At 43.9% G+C, this 16,630-nt stretch overlaps 1 protein-coding gene across 1 annotated transcript in view; it reads left to right on the top strand.

Annotated features, from left to right (window-relative positions):
• Nucleotides 1-1,264: 1,264 nt before the first annotated feature.
• Nucleotides 1,265-16,630, top strand: part of LOC111539030 (zinc finger protein 141) — a 36,246-nt gene continuing 20,880 nt past the window's right edge. Inside the window, 3 exon segments of the mRNA XM_031935392.1 lie at nt 1,265-1,487; nt 8,560-8,686; nt 9,116-9,211. Coding sequence (XP_031791252.1) covers nt 1,485-1,487; nt 8,560-8,686; nt 9,116-9,211 — 226 coding nt within the window. The 5' untranslated portion in view covers nt 1,265-1,484.

Raw genomic sequence — 16,630 nt, 5'->3', positions numbered from 1 at the left:
CCGAGATCTTGCCACTGGACTCCAGCCTTGGCGACAGAAAGAAACTGTCTCAAAAGAAAAAGAAAAGAACAAAGATACACAACAGCCAAAAGTGAATAACTTGATTTTTAATAAATAGACCAAGGTCTTCTGTTGCAGGGAGTCAGGGACCCAAAACAGGGACCGGCTGAAGCCCCGGCAGAAGAACATAAATTGTGAAGATTTCATGGACATTTATTAGTTCCCCAAATTTATATGAGCTATCTCAAGTAGTCAAACTTACAGAAACAGAAATTAGACTGATGTATTTCATAAGCTGGAGAGAGAGTAAAAGGGGCAGTTAATGCTTCAGGGGTATTGAGTTTCAGCTTTGGAAGATGTGAAAATTCTAGAGGTTTGTTGCAGAGCAACGTAAATATACTTAGCACTAATAACCTGTACACATTAAAAAATAAAAGATAGTCAATGTTGTGTGTTTTTCTGACAATTAAAAATTTGTGAAAAAGTACTTAAGAGATTCAGCATAATAAAGTGTTCCTAAATTATCTTCAAATTACAAAAGTGTTTTGCTCCCACAAAATCACTTTAGATTCTGTAATCCCGGCCAACATTTTATTTATTTATTTTTGGAGACGGAGTCTCACTCTGTCGCCCAGGCTGGAGTTCAGTGGCGCGATTTCAGCTCACTGAAACCTCCGCTCCCCGGATTCAAGCGATTCTCCTGCCTCAGCCTCATGAGTAGCTGGGATTACAGGCGCCCGCCACGATGCCTGGCTAATTTTTATATTTTTAGTAGAGACAGGGTTTCACCATCTTGGCCAGGCTGGTCTTGAACTCCTCACCCCATGATCCCCCCACCTCGGCCTCCCAAAGCTTTGGGATTACACCCCTGCTAACATTTTATTTTTTAGAGGTTTGCTTTTCTCTTCAAATCTCAGGTGTCCTACTCAAAACACCACAGGCCAGAAAGGTTATGAAATGTAAAATATTAAAATAGTTGTCATTATATTGTTTCCATTTGTGAACAAGTGTGTGTCTGTGTGTGTGCGCGCGCACAATTTATAAATTGATGTAACCTTACACACCAGAAGGTTAAAATGAACCCCCAACAGAGCCCGGCCTAGTACTGAGATTAGGCCCTGCCTGAAAGTGCCTGGAGGCACTAGTCTGTCGCTCTTGCCTCATTCAGTGCACTGTATGGTCGCAATTTCTGTCATTCAAAGCCTGAGGGCGTGAAGCCTGGAGCCATATCCAATCAGAGCGCTGAAATGAGAACTGCCCAATCAGGCGCGCAGCCGGAGAGGAGGGGGCGGCATCCGGGATCTAGCGCTGCCTGGGCGTCTTGCTTCAGCCAGAGCTGGGTTAGGGCGTCACCGTCCTGCTTCCACCTCTCAGGGAGGCCTCGGTGACTCTGCCACAGCCTCAGCCTCCGCCTCTGTCGCTCTGTGACTAGCGGGTATTGGATCATTCTAGCTAAGACTTCGCGACACCCTTGAAGCCCTGAAATGGTGAGTGTGCGGGGCGGGGCGTCCCGAGGCTGGGGGGGCCTCATCGGCACCGGCGGGAAATGGCGGTGGCGGGACCGAGTCTGCGAACGGAGTCCCCGCTGCCGCCGCTCAGCCCTCGGTCCTCTGTCCCCTCCGGTGACGGACCCGCGCTCCTGTCGGTCCCCGCACGGCGGCTCTGCCCAGCCTGCAGCCCTCCTCGTGCAGCTCTGCGCCCGCAGCGCCGCACCTTCCCCGGGCTGTGGGGTGAGGAGCTCACCGGGAAGACCCGGCGCGGCGTGCGCGGGCGCCGCGTGGGAGGAGCTGTGGTCCGGGTCCCGTCCCTTCTTTACCCTTTTCGGAATGAGATGGAGGCTCCGTCAAAACACAGTTCATGTGAGCAAACGGGGACTCATTAGTGGGACAGCGCCCCCGCGGCTCGTGGTTTGGGGGCTGCCAGCGGGTCTTGAAGGAAAGGCTTGTGTGAGGTGTGTGAGGAAGGGAAGCAAATCGCCCGCCCGCCCCAACTTTCCCACCGGTCCCCTTGCCCTGAGCGCCGCCTCCGCGTGGCTGTTCCTGAGTGGCATCTTCTAGAATAGGCTGGTGTCGTGTGCACAGCGCTTCGCTGAGTTCCGTGAGTGGTTCTGCCACATTATGGAACTTGAGGAGGGTGTGGGCGCCCCTGGTCGTTGGAGACGTTCAGAAATGAAGACGGGTGTCCAGGGGAGGGACCGGCGTCTGCAGGGGGGCAGTTGCGGGAAGAGCGCTGAGCTTGTGGGTCTGCGCTGACTCTGGGTGGGGTCGTTAGTGAGTTGCTGGACAGCCCGTTGGGGTTGGAGCATTGACGGGTGTTGAGGAAACTCCGCAGGTTTTCTGTCAGAAGAAAGACATGGCTGAGCCTGGGCTGGAGGGAGTCGCCTGGTGTCTGCGGGAGGCGCGAGTGGGTTCTGCACATGCGCGGTCCAGCTGGGCACTGTCCTGTTCCTCCAGGTCTCCTCCTGGGGAGAGGGGACTGAGAACTTAGAGGAAAGAAGTTCTGAGAAACGTCCCTTCCCTGCACCCTGCTGCCGGCCCCCACCCAATGCTAACCCACTCCTGAGCACGCCCACCGGGCATTCGCATGGCCACACTCGTCCCAACACAGGGTTCTAACCTCAGGAATTGTGGCCATGGCAGCTTTGCTCCTAGCTTTTTCTGCCAAGAACACACATAGTGCCCAAAAGACTCCTGGTTCATTTCAACCCTGGATCTGTAGCAGGAATCTGTTTTCTTCACCCACCTAGGCTTCTGGACCACCTGATCCTAATCTCCTCTGCCTTTATGGACTCAGGAATCAGTCAGAGCTTAGCCCTGCCTGGGCCTGAACTTGTAGCACAAACCAGTCCTTTAGTCAATCCTGCCTTGCCCCCACCCAAGGATCTTGATAGCACCTTTCTTCTGCGCTTTTCTTCCCCACAAATCCTCTTTCCTGTGCACACAGTTTGCCCGAGTGCATCCCTCATGTGCCACAAGAATTCAGACGTTAGTGAGTTCAAGACCATGCCTTTAGACCTGGCTGTTATAGAACCAAATACAAATCAGAAGAGGCTTAATGCTTTCTCTTTAGAATAAGGGAAGAATTTTTGCTCTTCTCCCTTAAAGCATTTAGTTTGAAATTTTTTATATTTAAATATTTTCTCTGCCTATTTGAAATATATATAAATCATTTTAATCTGTTAACTAGGTGATTTGTCTTTTTTGACTCAAAATTGTCTTTATCTAGGACATGGAAACTATTGCTTTGAAATGTGAATAGCAAGAATATACACCTTATTCCACAATTTCTGTAGGAGAGTAGGAGGTTGCTTTCAGCAGGTACCTGCCTTCACGTTTCAAAATCTGCCTTCTGGCCGGGCGTGGTGGCTCAAGCCTGTAATCCCAGCACTTAGGGAGGCCGAGACGGGTGGATCACGAGGTCAGGAGATCGAGACCATCCTGGCTAACATGGTGAAACCCTGTCTCTACTAAAAAAAAGTACAAACAACAAAAAAAAAAAAAAAAAACTAGCCGGGCGAGGTGGCAGGCGCCTGTAGTCCCAGCTACTCGGGAGGCTGAGGCAGGAGAATGGCAAGAACCCAGGAGGTGGAGCTTGCAGTGAGCTGAGATCCGGCCACTGCACTCCAGCCTGGGCGACAGAGCGAGACTCCGTCTCAGAAAAAAAAGAAAAAAAATCTGCCTTCTGTCACTAAGCTGTGGGAAGTTTATTTTCCCTTTGAATATTACCAATTAGAAAACCCAGATGACCTCCTACATTACAAGGTGAAAGTGTAATAAACTGTGTATGATACATGGTACTGTCAAGTCTTCTACTTGAGAGCTAATTATGGTGTCTCTCTGTTTTGGCAATCTCTTAGTAGATTGCCTGTAATGCACATCACATTTTGTTTAATTCTATAACACATTTTCTTGCAGTTCTGTTTCTGTGGAGAGTATTTTAGGATTGTAGATGATTTTGCTGTTAGTTATATTTTCCACACACTGTCAAGAATTACTAGATCTTATACAAAAAGTGCCCACCAGGCTTCATCTTAGAGAAAAACCTTCTTTCTCAGGATTACGGTCACAACCCACAATTGTGTGACAAAGTGCAGCAAAGTGCTCCTCAAAGCTGCAAACGAAATGATCTCTCTATTTGGGATCTGCAGTCCCTTCTATAGCAGTTAGACTAGTTTTCTACAAAAATAACTTTTTAAGATAGCAATCAGTTTTTCCACCTCTTTCAGTGCACCAGGCATCTTCAGATCTGACACTGAGTCAGAGATCATGGGGCCCGTAAATCCAGCCAGGATCACACATGTGCATTGATTAAACCTGAGAACTTCAATTCTCTCCCTTCTCCCCTTGCCCAAATGCCCACAAATGTGCGTAGCTTACTAGCCCTCCAAGTCTTAAATGTGCAGTTCCAAATTCTGAGTTTATGTCCTGGGATTTGAGAGAGGAACAGAACTTTTATTTGAGAAATACAAGGCCGGGCGTGGTGGCTCAAGCCTGTAATCCCAGCACTTTGGGAGGCCGAGACGGGCGGATCACGAGGTCAGGAGATCGAGACCATCCTGGCTAACACGGTGAAACCCCGTCTCTACTAAAAATACAAAAAACTAGCCGGGCGAGGTGGTGGGCGCCTGTAGGCCCAGCTACTCCGGAGGCTGAGGCAGGAGAATAGCGTAAACCCGGGAGGCGGAGCTTGCAGTGAGCTGAGATCCGGCCACTGCACTCCAGCCCGGGCGACAGAGCAAGACTCCGTCTCAAAAAAAAAAAAAAAGAGAGAAATACAAGTTATTTTAATTACGAGAAGCAGTGATGTGTTAAAATGAGACCACAGTCCTGCTGTTCCCCTCTTTGAACTATTTGTCTTTTGAAATTACTTGCTATTGCCACAAATGGATATAGATTAACCTAATAATGCCATACTGGACACTATAATCCACACCTTATAGCTTAACAATGTATATAGCCAATCACTAACCAAAGTTACTTCTATAAACCAGTAAGAATTTCTGACAGCTTTCTGTCAGTTCCCCGTGCCTTTCTTTTTGCCTTTAAAAATATACTTGTAATGGCTTCTAATTGGAGTGTATATTCAGGGCAGCTTTATGGTCCAGGGTTGCAATCTTCAAGCTTTGGCTCAAATAAACTCTCTTCTTATATTATGTTTACCCCAACTTTTTCCTTTTAGGTCAAAATGGTTTTTTTGTTTGTTTGTTTGTTTTTGAGACAGAATCTCACCCTGTTGCCAGGCGGGAGTGCAGTGGCACGATCTTGGCTCACTGCAACCTCCGCCTCCCAAGTTCAAGTAATTCTTCTGCTGGGACAACAGGCACACGCCACCATGCCCAGCTGATTTTTGTATTTTGTAGTAGAGACGGGGTTTCACCATGTTGGCCAGGCTGGCCTCAAACTCCTGACCTTGTGATCTGCCTCCCAAAGTCCTGGGATTACAGATGTGAGCCACCGCGCCCGGCCAAAATATTCTTTAGAAAGTGTTGAAGGAGTCTCCAGGAGGTGATCTCTCCTAGTTTTACTCTGCTTGCTATAACCCCTAAGAATGCTGAGGCACATTAATCCTACCTGGAATCTGCACATAAAAGCTGGCCTCTGCCTAGGATTCTCAAGACTGAGCCAGATTTGGGGCGAAAGACATACAGAAAACTCACAGAAGGCATTTTCTGCATCACGAGAGGTCAACATAGACATCATAAGCCCCACTTTCAGAGTGGAGCCCTTTGAGTTTTCCAGATCTTCTCCAGTTACCTGGTATAGCTGTGTGCGAGACTTCTGGTGTGAACAGAATCCTGTGGCAGAATCTGTAAGTGTAAACAAGCACTTTAGCAGTGGGAGCTCAGGGCCACAAAATCTCCAGAGCCATAGTCATAACTATGCCTCCCTGTAGACTGTGTTATTAGAGTAGAGTGCTTTTGTCCTTCCCCTTGCCTTAGAGTTAGTTGAAAAGGGACAGGGCTTTCATATCTGGATCCAGGATCTGCAGCTCCACCAGGGCTGTTCCATTTTCTGTTTGCACTCCACAAAGTCAGTCTGTCTCTCCTGCCTGTATCACTATGGGGGCAGCATCTGCCCAGAGTCGCTGGGGACACTCTCACCAGCATCCGTGAGTATTTGAGACATTTGACGATGTCCTTTGCAGACACCCCAAGGTCTAATTCTGCTTCCATTTCAGAGAAAGAGAAATGATTCATCCAGGGTTTGTTCCTCCCCTCACAGAAAGAATCTCCTTGATTTGTACCCAGATAAGAGTTGCTCCAGTTTTCCAGTATTGGTGAAAAATGAGGAGCTCTGAAGACTCAAACTGATCAATAAGCTAATTGCTTCTATTTCAGATGTTCATTAGAAAAAGGCATGAAGCAGTCATGGTTGCTACCATCAAACTTGCAGTCTAGAGCACATGAATAAATGGTTGAATTCAGCATCATGTGTTCAGTACAAAGATGGAAACTGTACAGGCAACTTAAGCTTCCTTTGGGCTACTTCCCCTTTACTGTGTTTGTGAGGTTTTTTTTTTTTTTTTAATAGACAGTTTCGCTCTGTCACCCAGGCTGGAGTGCAGTGGTGCTATCCCGGCTCACTGCAACCTCCACCTCCCTGGTTCAAGCAATTCTCCTGCCTCAACCTCCTGAGTAGCTGGGACTATAGGCGCCCTCCACCATGTCGGCTAATTTTTTTTGTATTTTTAGTAGAGACGGGGTTTCACCATATTGGCCAGGCTGGTTTCGAACTCCTGACCTTGTGATCCACCCGTCTCAGCTTCCCAAAGTGCTGGGATTACAGGCGTGAGCCACCGCGCCAGTCTGTTTTGTGAGTTTTGATGCCACTACATGAATGGCTGTTCATTGACAGAAGAGAAATTGTTATTATTTGTATTGTGTTTACTTTGCTAAGAGTAAATATTTAACTTCTAATATAATTGCTCTAGAGAAACATAAGGGTTTTGGTTAAATTCCTTGTTACTGCATGTTATACAAAAGACAGAGAAGTGGCTAAAATAGATTAAAATTTCACAATTTCTGGGAATCAAATTTCTCTTGGGCAGGCTTAGAAAAGACAAAAGTGAAAGTACTTAGTGACAGAGCAGAAGCCTAGGGCCCACTTTCTGTCCCATCCCTGCTGAGATCCACCCTCTTCTGGTCCTTGTCCAGGTGTGAGGCCACACAGAAATCTCTCACAGAACTGATTAGTAGAGGAGATCAGAGTTTCGGGTGGCTACTCTTACCTTCTCTCCAGAGCTGGTGCCCACAATTTTCTGAAACCCAAAAGCCAATAAATAGGGAAAAACTATTTACCTTGGGGCCTTAAATCTTTTCTAGAAAATTAAAACTAGTGTTTCTAGAGACATCCCACCTAGCAACCTGTCCTTCATCCGTGCAGTTTCAGTGGCTTTTTCTTACAAGTCTCCAAGTAAATACAAACACAAAAATAAAAAATTCCTCTGAATTGTACTTAACACTGTCTTTCTGGCTCTTTCCCATCTATTTATATTTAGCTATTATTCTATACATTAAAAAAAAATCAGTCAGGGGAAACAGAAAGGAAATGGAAATTCTGGGCCCTGCATTTAAATCTGGGGAGTATGGGACACTTAGTGTCTACCTCCCAGAATGGTATGAAAATTAGCACACATAATGTGAGCTTCCCATCACAGTGCTCTGTGACATACATCTGAGCACATATTACATGCCCCATAAAGATGGCATTAATGCAGGTGCACATGTTGTTTTTCAGATGCAGACTTAACTCAGACATTGCCACCATTTCCAACTTCTGTAACCTTACAGGGTCTACAGAGAATGCCGTGTTTCAGAATGATGATTGGTGGTCTTGTCTTGGGATAAAAAGTATTTGTGTTGTGATAACGGTGTTGGGGTAAGGGACTCTGTGTGCTGTGTCTGCTTTCTCTAACTGAGTGGTACTGTAATGGGTCTAGAGAGAGGAGCATCAACATTAACAGGAGACTTGCTGTAAAAAGCTAATTCATGGACCCTTTTCAAACCTGCAGAATTTTGTTACTTACAGTGAGGCCTAGAATATCAAATAATTTATATGTACATTGAAGCTTGAGAGGCAGTGCTTAGCTCAGTGACCCTCAGCCCAGTCTTCCAGCAGGATCACATGGACAGTTTGAAGAGAAACTATCAGCTGTACCCTCTTCACAGATCCTGTCTATTTTTCTGGGTGAAAACATCCTTATTTTTAAAATTCAGTTCCTTGCATGATTCTACAGTGAGGCCAGGGTCACGCATGAGGGCTTCCAGATACTTTACTGAAAGGTGAGTTCACCCTTTGTTCCAGGAGGTCACAGGGCCAACTCTGCTTGGTTTTGGTAGGGGTAGGTCAGTGTAGCCCATTATTTTTATTGCAACAACAGAAACTGTTGGAATGCCTTCCATTTTCTGCAGAGCTATAGAATACTTTAGAGAACATTACTGTGTTGAAAGTTATTTTGTCAGATAATCCCAGTCAGTCACATGTCAGAACTAGTTCTCTTAACTCATTTCACCTGTAGTCAAGTTAAGAACTCTGTCACTTGATACGTATGTATTTTCAGGAACTCTTAACATTCAGGGATGTGGCCATAGAATTCTCTCCAGAAGAGTGGAAATGCCTGGACCCTGCCCAGCAGAATTTGTATAGAGATGTGATGTTGGAGAACTACAGAAACCTGGTCTCCCTGGGTGAGGATAACTTTAATACATAATTCCTAATTCATCTCAGAGCTTTATTTTATTCCTTTGAAGAATTTCTCCTGGGAACTTTTATGTTTTATCTTTACATAAACCTTCTCTTTTCTTGAGCTAATTTGAGTCCTTCACTCTAGATTAACGGTAATTCTAGAAATTCAATGACATGAAATATTGTTTCCCACATCTTAAAATCCAATTTGCACTAGTTATTTTTTATTCAGTAGTACTGGGTAGTGGAACTTAGAACCTACAGATTTAAAATACTTAAATATTCTAAAGATTCTGTCAGGAAAAAATTTTTGGATTAATTTTCTAGAATCTTCCATAATATCTCTCTATTCTGCTTAGCATAATACTAGGTTGGTAATTGGAGAATCCCCATCAATATTCATGTTTATCTTATTTTTTAAAATAAAACAGGTGTTGCTATCTCTAACCCAGACCTGGTCACCTGCCTGGAGCAAAGAAAAGAGCCCTACAATGTGAAGATACGTAAGATCATAGCCAGACCCCCAGGTAGGTGAGAATGAATGAAGCAGAGGACACAGGCAAGGGGACCAAAGGTCAAGAAGGAAGCCAGGCCTTAAAAGGTGGTTTGGGGCCGGGTGCAGTGGCTAACGGCTGTAATCCAAGCACTTTGGGAGGCTGAGGCAGGTGGATCATGAGGTCAAGAGATTGAGATCATCCTGGCCAGCATGGTGAAACCCCGTCTCTACTAAAAATACAAAAATTAGCTGGGTATGGTGGTGCGCACCTGGAGTCCCAGCTCCTCAGGAGGCTAAAGCAGGAGAATCACTTGAACTCGGGAGGTGGAGGTTTCAGTGAGCCAAGATCACACTACTGCACTCCAGCCTGGTGACAGAGCTAGACTCCGTCTCAAAAAAACAAAACAAACAAACAAAAAAACAGGTAGTTTGGGAAGCTCTGCTCCAATGAAAATAATTTCTGAAAAAGCTGCATTTTTTCTGCCCAATGCTGTTAAATCTTCAAAGAATTCTCTTTTTGCTTTAGTGATCTCCCTTTAAGTTTACAGGGAGAGCTAATGTCCACTTTATCGCTTATAAGGGGCTACATGATGTGACTGCTGTTCCATTGCTTTTGGAGACATTGGAATATTTGTGTTATTGAGGAGCTCTATGTCAAAGTATTTTTTTCAAATATTCTTTTTGTATCATATCTGAAATATGTAACGTGAATAGTGGACATACTGGGATTTGGTTCAGAAATCCCAGGAACACCAGGGACGGATGTTGCGTCTTTTCTACTTAGTGTTCCTTAATCCTATGGAGGTTGCAAATGTAATTCTACAAAAATTCTTACACAGCAATTTTATCAGAACAATAAGCACTTCCCAAATCTAATGTTATTTTACTTCAAAATGTTACTGTTTTAGTATAAACTTACTTGTAATTTAAACTCTATATGTGCAAATTTTGAAATTATAATATAGTTTAAAGCATGGGTTTCTAACATTTTGGCTTCCCTGGGCCACACTGGAAGAAGAATTGTCTTGGGCCACACATAAAATACACTAACACTAATGATAGCTGATGAGCTTGGATCACCTGAGATTGGGAGTACGAGACCAGCCTGACCAACACAGAGAAACCCCGTCTCTACTAAAAATAAAAATTAGCTGGGTGTGGTGGTGCATTCCTGTAATCCCAACTACTCGGGAGGCTGAGGCAGGAGAATTGCTTGAACCTGGGAGGCGGAGGTTGCAGTTTGCTGAGATTTCACCATGGCACTACAGCCTGGGCAATAGGAGTGAAACTGTCCCAAAAAAAAAAAGTTTTTGAAAAATTTTTGTGATATTCTCCACCACAGAAGGTAAGCAAAAAAAGTCCTTGCATTCAAAGGGTTGGACACCACTGGATTCAAGTATCTACTCACCTTCTGTATTTCTTAAATGCACTGTATCATTAACCAGCATAAATGTGCTATGTCATTTACCAGCATAGAACATTGCTAAGTGTATGTTAAGCTCTCAATTATTCTATTATTTGTTAATAACTATTATAATTTTGTCTTAGTAGGAAGTCTGTTGAGATTCTGTCATTGAGATGTATCTCTCTGTAGCTATATAAAAATGTATGTCTCGGCCGGGCGCGGTGGCTCAAGCCTGTAATCCCAGCACTTTGGGAGGCCGAGACGGGCGGATCACGAGGTCAGGAGATCGAGACCATCCTGGCTAACACAGTGAAACCCCGTCTCTACTAAAAAATGCAAAAAAAAAACTAGCCGGGCGAGGTGGCGGGCGCCTGTAGTCCCAGCTACTCGTGAGGCTGAGGCAGGAGAATGGCGCAAACCCGGGAGGCGGGGCTTGCAGTGAGCTGAGATCCGGCCACTGAACTCCAGCCTGGGTGACAGAGCGAGACTCCGTCTCAAAAAAAAAAAAAAAAAATGTATGTCTCACACACACACCTATGTAAGTTATTTAAGTGTGTAGTAAATTCTCACTTAACATTGTTGATCGGTTCTTGGAAACTGAGGGAAGCAACATATTGTTTAAGAAAACTAATTTTCCAGAGTTTAATTGATATAAACAAGAGTTATGTTTGAATGGTATATAGCAACATTGTTTTATTTAGCAATGCAGTTTTTAAGAACCTAATTTGAACATTAAGTGAGGACTTACTATACATCTGTGTTTGTGTGACATGGATTTTTCTGATAAATAAAAATTACATAACTTTAATAGGTACAACATGATGATTTGATATGCATCTACACTGTGAAACAATATAGTCAAGTTCATGAAGAAATTTATTACTTCACCTGGATAACCATTTTGTTTGGTAGTAAGAACACTTAAGGCCTACTGTTATAGCAAATGTAAAGCATACATTATAGTATTAGCTATAAAGACAATGCTATTTTGGTAATCTAATGCTAATATACATTAGATTTCTCAGATTTACTCAACTTACAACTAAAAATTTGTACTCTTGAACATCTCATATTCCCACCCTAGGCACTAACAACTACCATTCTGTTGTCTGCTTCCATGAGTTGACACTTTTAGATTTCCTATCCAGCTGAGAAAATTTAGTTTCTTTGTCTTTCTGTTTGGCTTATTTCCTTTAGCATAATGTTCTCCAGGTCTATCCGTGTTGTAAATGGCTAGATTTCCTTCTCTCTTATGGTTGAATAGTATCCTGTGTGTGTGTGTATGTGTGTATGTACATACACATACACACACCATATATTGGCTATTGTAAACAGTACTACAATAAACATGGGGGGGAAGATATTTCTTTGAGGTACTAATTTTATTTCCTTTGGTAGTATGCCCAGAAGTGGTATTGCTGGATTATATGATACTTCTAGTTTATTCTTTTATTTTTTGAGATGGAATTTCACTCTTGTTGCCCAGGCTAGAGTGCAATGGCACACTCTTGGCTCACCACAACCTCTGCCTCCTGGGTTCAAGCGATTCTCCTGCCTCAGCCTCCTGAGTAGCTGGAATTACAGTCATGTGCCACCATGCCCGGCTAATTATGTATTTTTAGTAGAGACGAGTTTCTCCATATTGGTCAGGCTAGTCTCGAACTCCTGACCTCAGGTGATCCACCCGCCTCAGCCTCCCTAAGTGCTAGGATTACACGAGTGAGCCACCGTGCCTGGCCTAGTTTATTTTATTTATTTATTTATTTATTTATTTATTTATTTATTTATTTTGAGACAAGAGTCTTGCTCTGTCGCCCAGGCTGGAGTACAGTGACTCCATCTCGGCTCACTACAAGCTCCGCCTCCTGGGTTCACACCATTCTCCTGCCTCAGCCTCCTGAGTAGCTGGGACTACAGGCACCCACCGCCACGTCTGGCTAATTTTTTGCATTTTTAATAGAGATGGGGTTTCACCGTGTTTCCCAGAATGGTCTTGATCTCCGGACCTCATGATCTGCCCACCTCGGCCTCCCAAAGTACTGGGATTACAGGCATGAGCCGCTGTGCCCGGCCTGTAGAGTTTTAAAAAATTTTGTTTTTATTTTTTCCTTTGATGTGCACAAGCTGTTTACTTTGATGCAGTCTCACTTGTTTATATTTTGTTTTGTTGTTGTGCTGTTGATGTCATTTCAAAAAAAGTTATTGCTGAGACCAATATCAACAAGGTTTTTCCATATGTTTTCTCCATGAGTTTTAAGATTTCATGACATTTCAGTCTTTCGTTTTGAAAGTTTGAAATTAGAAAGCATGATGCCTGCCAGACAAGGTGGCTCACACCTGTAATCCCAGCACCTTGGGAGACCGAGGTGGGCGGATCACTTGAGATCAGGAGTTCAAGACTAGCCTGGCCAATATGGTGAAACCCTGTCTCTACTAAAAATATACAAAAACTAGCCAGGTGCGGTAGTGGGCACTTGTAATCCCAGCTACTCGGGAGGCTGAGGCAGGAGAATTGCTTGAACTCAAGAGTCAGAGGTTGCAGTGAGCCTAGATCGTGCCACTGCTCTCCAGCCTGGGTGACAGAGCTGGACTCCATCTCAAAAAAAAAAAAAAAGTATGATGCCCCCAGTTTTATTCTTTCTCAAGATTGCTCAGGTTGTTAAAAGTCGTTTAAGGTTACACTTAAATTTTACAATTGTGTTTTCTATTAGTGTGAAAAATGCCAATAAAATTTTGATAGGGATCACATTGAATCTATAGATCACTTTGGATAATATTCTTTGACAATATTAGTTATCCTAATGGAATATGTTTCCATTTATTTGTTTCTACTTCAATTTCTGTCATTGATAATCTTATTGTATTTAGTGTATAATATTATATGTTTTTTATGTCATTGGTTAAATTTATTTTGATTAACTTTCCTATTTTTATACTATTACAAATGAAAATGGTTTCTATTTTTGGAAAGATCGTTTTCACTCTATGGAAATGCAAGAAATACTTGTATGTGGTGCCAGGTGCAGTGGCTCATTTCTGTGATCCCAGCACTTTGAGAGCCCAAGGCAGTTGCATCATGGGAGTACAGGAGTTTGAGATAAGCCTAGGCAGTAGAGTGAGACCCTGTCTCAAAAAAAAAAAAAAGAAAATCCCAACAAGCATCTCTATGTCGATTATGTATCCTGATACTTTAATGAATGCATTTATTAGTTCAGTCAATTTTTCTTATTTTACTCTAGGGTTTTATATATATGCATGATTATATTATCCACAAACAGTAACATTTTTATTTCTTTTCCAAGCTGGAGAGCTTTATTCTCCTTTTCTTTGTCTAATTATTCTGATACAAGTTTCCAGTAAAAGATAGAATCTGTGGCCCTGGAGGCAGGCCTGCAGGTCTTGTCACCAGCTACGGTCTCTGAAGCAGCCCTGTGTCTGTACATTTGACAACTTTTACAGTTTCTATAAACTATTTTTGGCAGGTAAAGATCTCCTTTTATTGAGTCCCCAGGCTGATGAGATTAACTCTGGGGTTACAGAGAAGAAGGGTTGTAGCTGGGTCAGAAGGTTGCTGCTGGGTCTCCTGTGGGGTCTGCCTTTGATGGTTCTATTACCAGAGATTTGGACAGTCATGCATTCTTTCTGGGCCCTGGAGAGATTAAATTTCCTTGAGGACATTAATCTATATGGCAGGCAGAAAACTAGGGTTTTGAAGTTTGTCTGCGTATTATGGGCCAAGTACCAGGTGTATGAATGGCTTTGGCCTCTACTGATGACCTGGGAACAGTTTCCACGCTTTTCTCTGTGAGACCCTGAGTGTGTACAACTGGCTATGAACTGTGACTGTGAGGGCTAGAACTGAGTCACAGGGCTGCTTCAGGGAGCACAGCTGAGGCCTAGATATACAGGCCTGTCTCCAGGACCATGGCTGGGTGTATCTCCCTGCAGGTCTCTTGATGGGAAGGACCACTTCTGGACTATAGCTGAGATTGAATTTGAGAGAGGTTACAGAAAGCTTCAGAATCCTCAGTAAGACCAAGCTCAGTGTGCCATTTCCTTGTCTGTAGCCATGTGTATGTGCTCTTGATTTGGCCATCTGAGTGAGGGCCTGCTTATTCCAAATAACCCTCGATCTCTGGCTCCACTGAGGTTTCACAACCCCAACCATAGGCAAGCACCTTTCTACTTCTGTTTTCTATGTGCTTACTACTTACAATGTTGTGTAAAAGTGGAATCATGCATTGTCACTTTAGTGTCTTATTTCACTTAGAATAATGGCTTTAAGATTTATCCTTATTGTAGCATCTGACAAGAAATTTTCATTTGAAGCTAAAGAATATTTCAATGCATAATTCAATGTATAATTCAGTGCATGTATAATTCAATGTATAAGCCACATCTTTTAAAATCTTTCATTCACTGAAGGATGTTTGAATTTTTTCACTTTTGTAAATGATATGGTTTGGATCTATATCCCCATTCAAATCTCATGTCAAATGTAATCCCTGGTGTTGGAGGTGGGGCCTTGGGAGAGATGATTGGATCATAGGGTTGGCTTCTCATGAATAATTTAGCACCAGCCCCTTTGGTACTGTCTTTGCCATAGTGAGTGAGTTCTCCTGAAATCTTATTTATTTATTTATTTTGAGATGGAGTCTCGCCCTGTGGCTCAGGCTGGAGTCCAGTGGCACGATCTCCGCTCACTGCAAGCTCCACCTCCCGGGTTCATGCTCTTCTCCTGCCTCAACCTCCAGAGTAGGTGGGACTACAGGTGCCTGCCACCACACTCAACTAATTTTTTTTGTTTGTTTGTTTTTTTAGTAGAGATGGTGTTCCACCAAGTTAGCCAGGATGGTCTCGATCTCCTGACCTCATGATTTGTCCGCCTCGGCCTCCCAAAGTGCTGGGATTACAGGTGTGAGCCACCGCGCCCAGTCTGAGATATTTTTTAAAAGCATGTGGCACCTCCCCTCTCACTCTGTCTTGCTCCTGTTCCCACTGTGTGAGATGATTTGCTCTCCCTTTGCTTTGTGCCATGACTGGAAGCTTTTTGAGGCCTCCCCAAAAGCAGAAGCTGCTGTGCTTCCTGTACAGCCTGCAGAACCATGAGCCAGTTAAACCTCTTTTGTCTTTTTTTGAGACGGAGTCTCACTGTGTCACTCAGGCTGGAGTGCAGTGGCGCAATCTCAGCTCATTGCAGTCTCCGCCTCCTGGGTTCAAGTGATTCTCCTGCCTCAGCCTCCTGAGTAGCTGGAACTACAGGCACCCGCCACCACGCCTGGCTAATTTTTTTTTATTTTTAGTAGAGCTGGAGTTTTACCATGTTAGCCAGGGTAGTCTCCTGACCTTGTGATCCACCCACCTCGGCCTCCCAAAGTGCTGAGATTATTGGCATGAGCAACCGTGCCCGGCCGGAGAAACAGTTATACTTCCATATACTTGTTGAAGTATAAAATGTAAGTGCCTTACAATTTTCTTTCCTCCTAAAACATAAGCACTGAGTTTAAGGAATTTTCCTGGATTCTTCAACCACTGAGTTCTTTTTATATAAAACTAAGTGAATAACCTTGACTGGGAATCAGAGACCTAAGCCCATTGACTGCAGGATGAGGTCAATCTTGATTCTACCAGTCATCAATAGCCGAGTAGTGTGTTGCTGGTGAACCTTTCCTTCAGGTGTCTCAGCCTACTCAAATTAGACAGAGAAGGAGCCCTGGAAGGCTGGGTATCCACAGGCAGATGCAGTGAGGGTTTGGATGAGAGGAGGTTGTGATCTCCTCTGAGAGGGTGTAATTGTTACTGTCATGGGGCTGTTTCTAGATATTGTCAAATAAAATAAATTTCGATACAGGTAAGAAGTGAGTTTATTCTAAGGAGTATTGCAATGGGGAAGGCATCAAGCATAAGACCTGCAGGCATCTCCAAAATGAGGCAGAAAAAGGCTATTTTTTTTTGAGACGGAGTCGCTCTGTCGCCCAGGCTGGAGTGCAGTGGCCGGATCTCAGCTCACTGCAAGCTCCACCTCCCGGGTTCATGCCATTCTCC

The sequence above is a fragment of the Piliocolobus tephrosceles genome, chromosome 3, assembly GCF_002776525.5.
Source record: "Piliocolobus tephrosceles isolate RC106 chromosome 3, ASM277652v3, whole genome shotgun sequence".
NCBI lineage: Eukaryota > Metazoa > Chordata > Mammalia > Primates > Cercopithecidae > Piliocolobus > Piliocolobus tephrosceles.
This window is presented reverse-complemented; position numbering and strand designations above follow the sequence as displayed.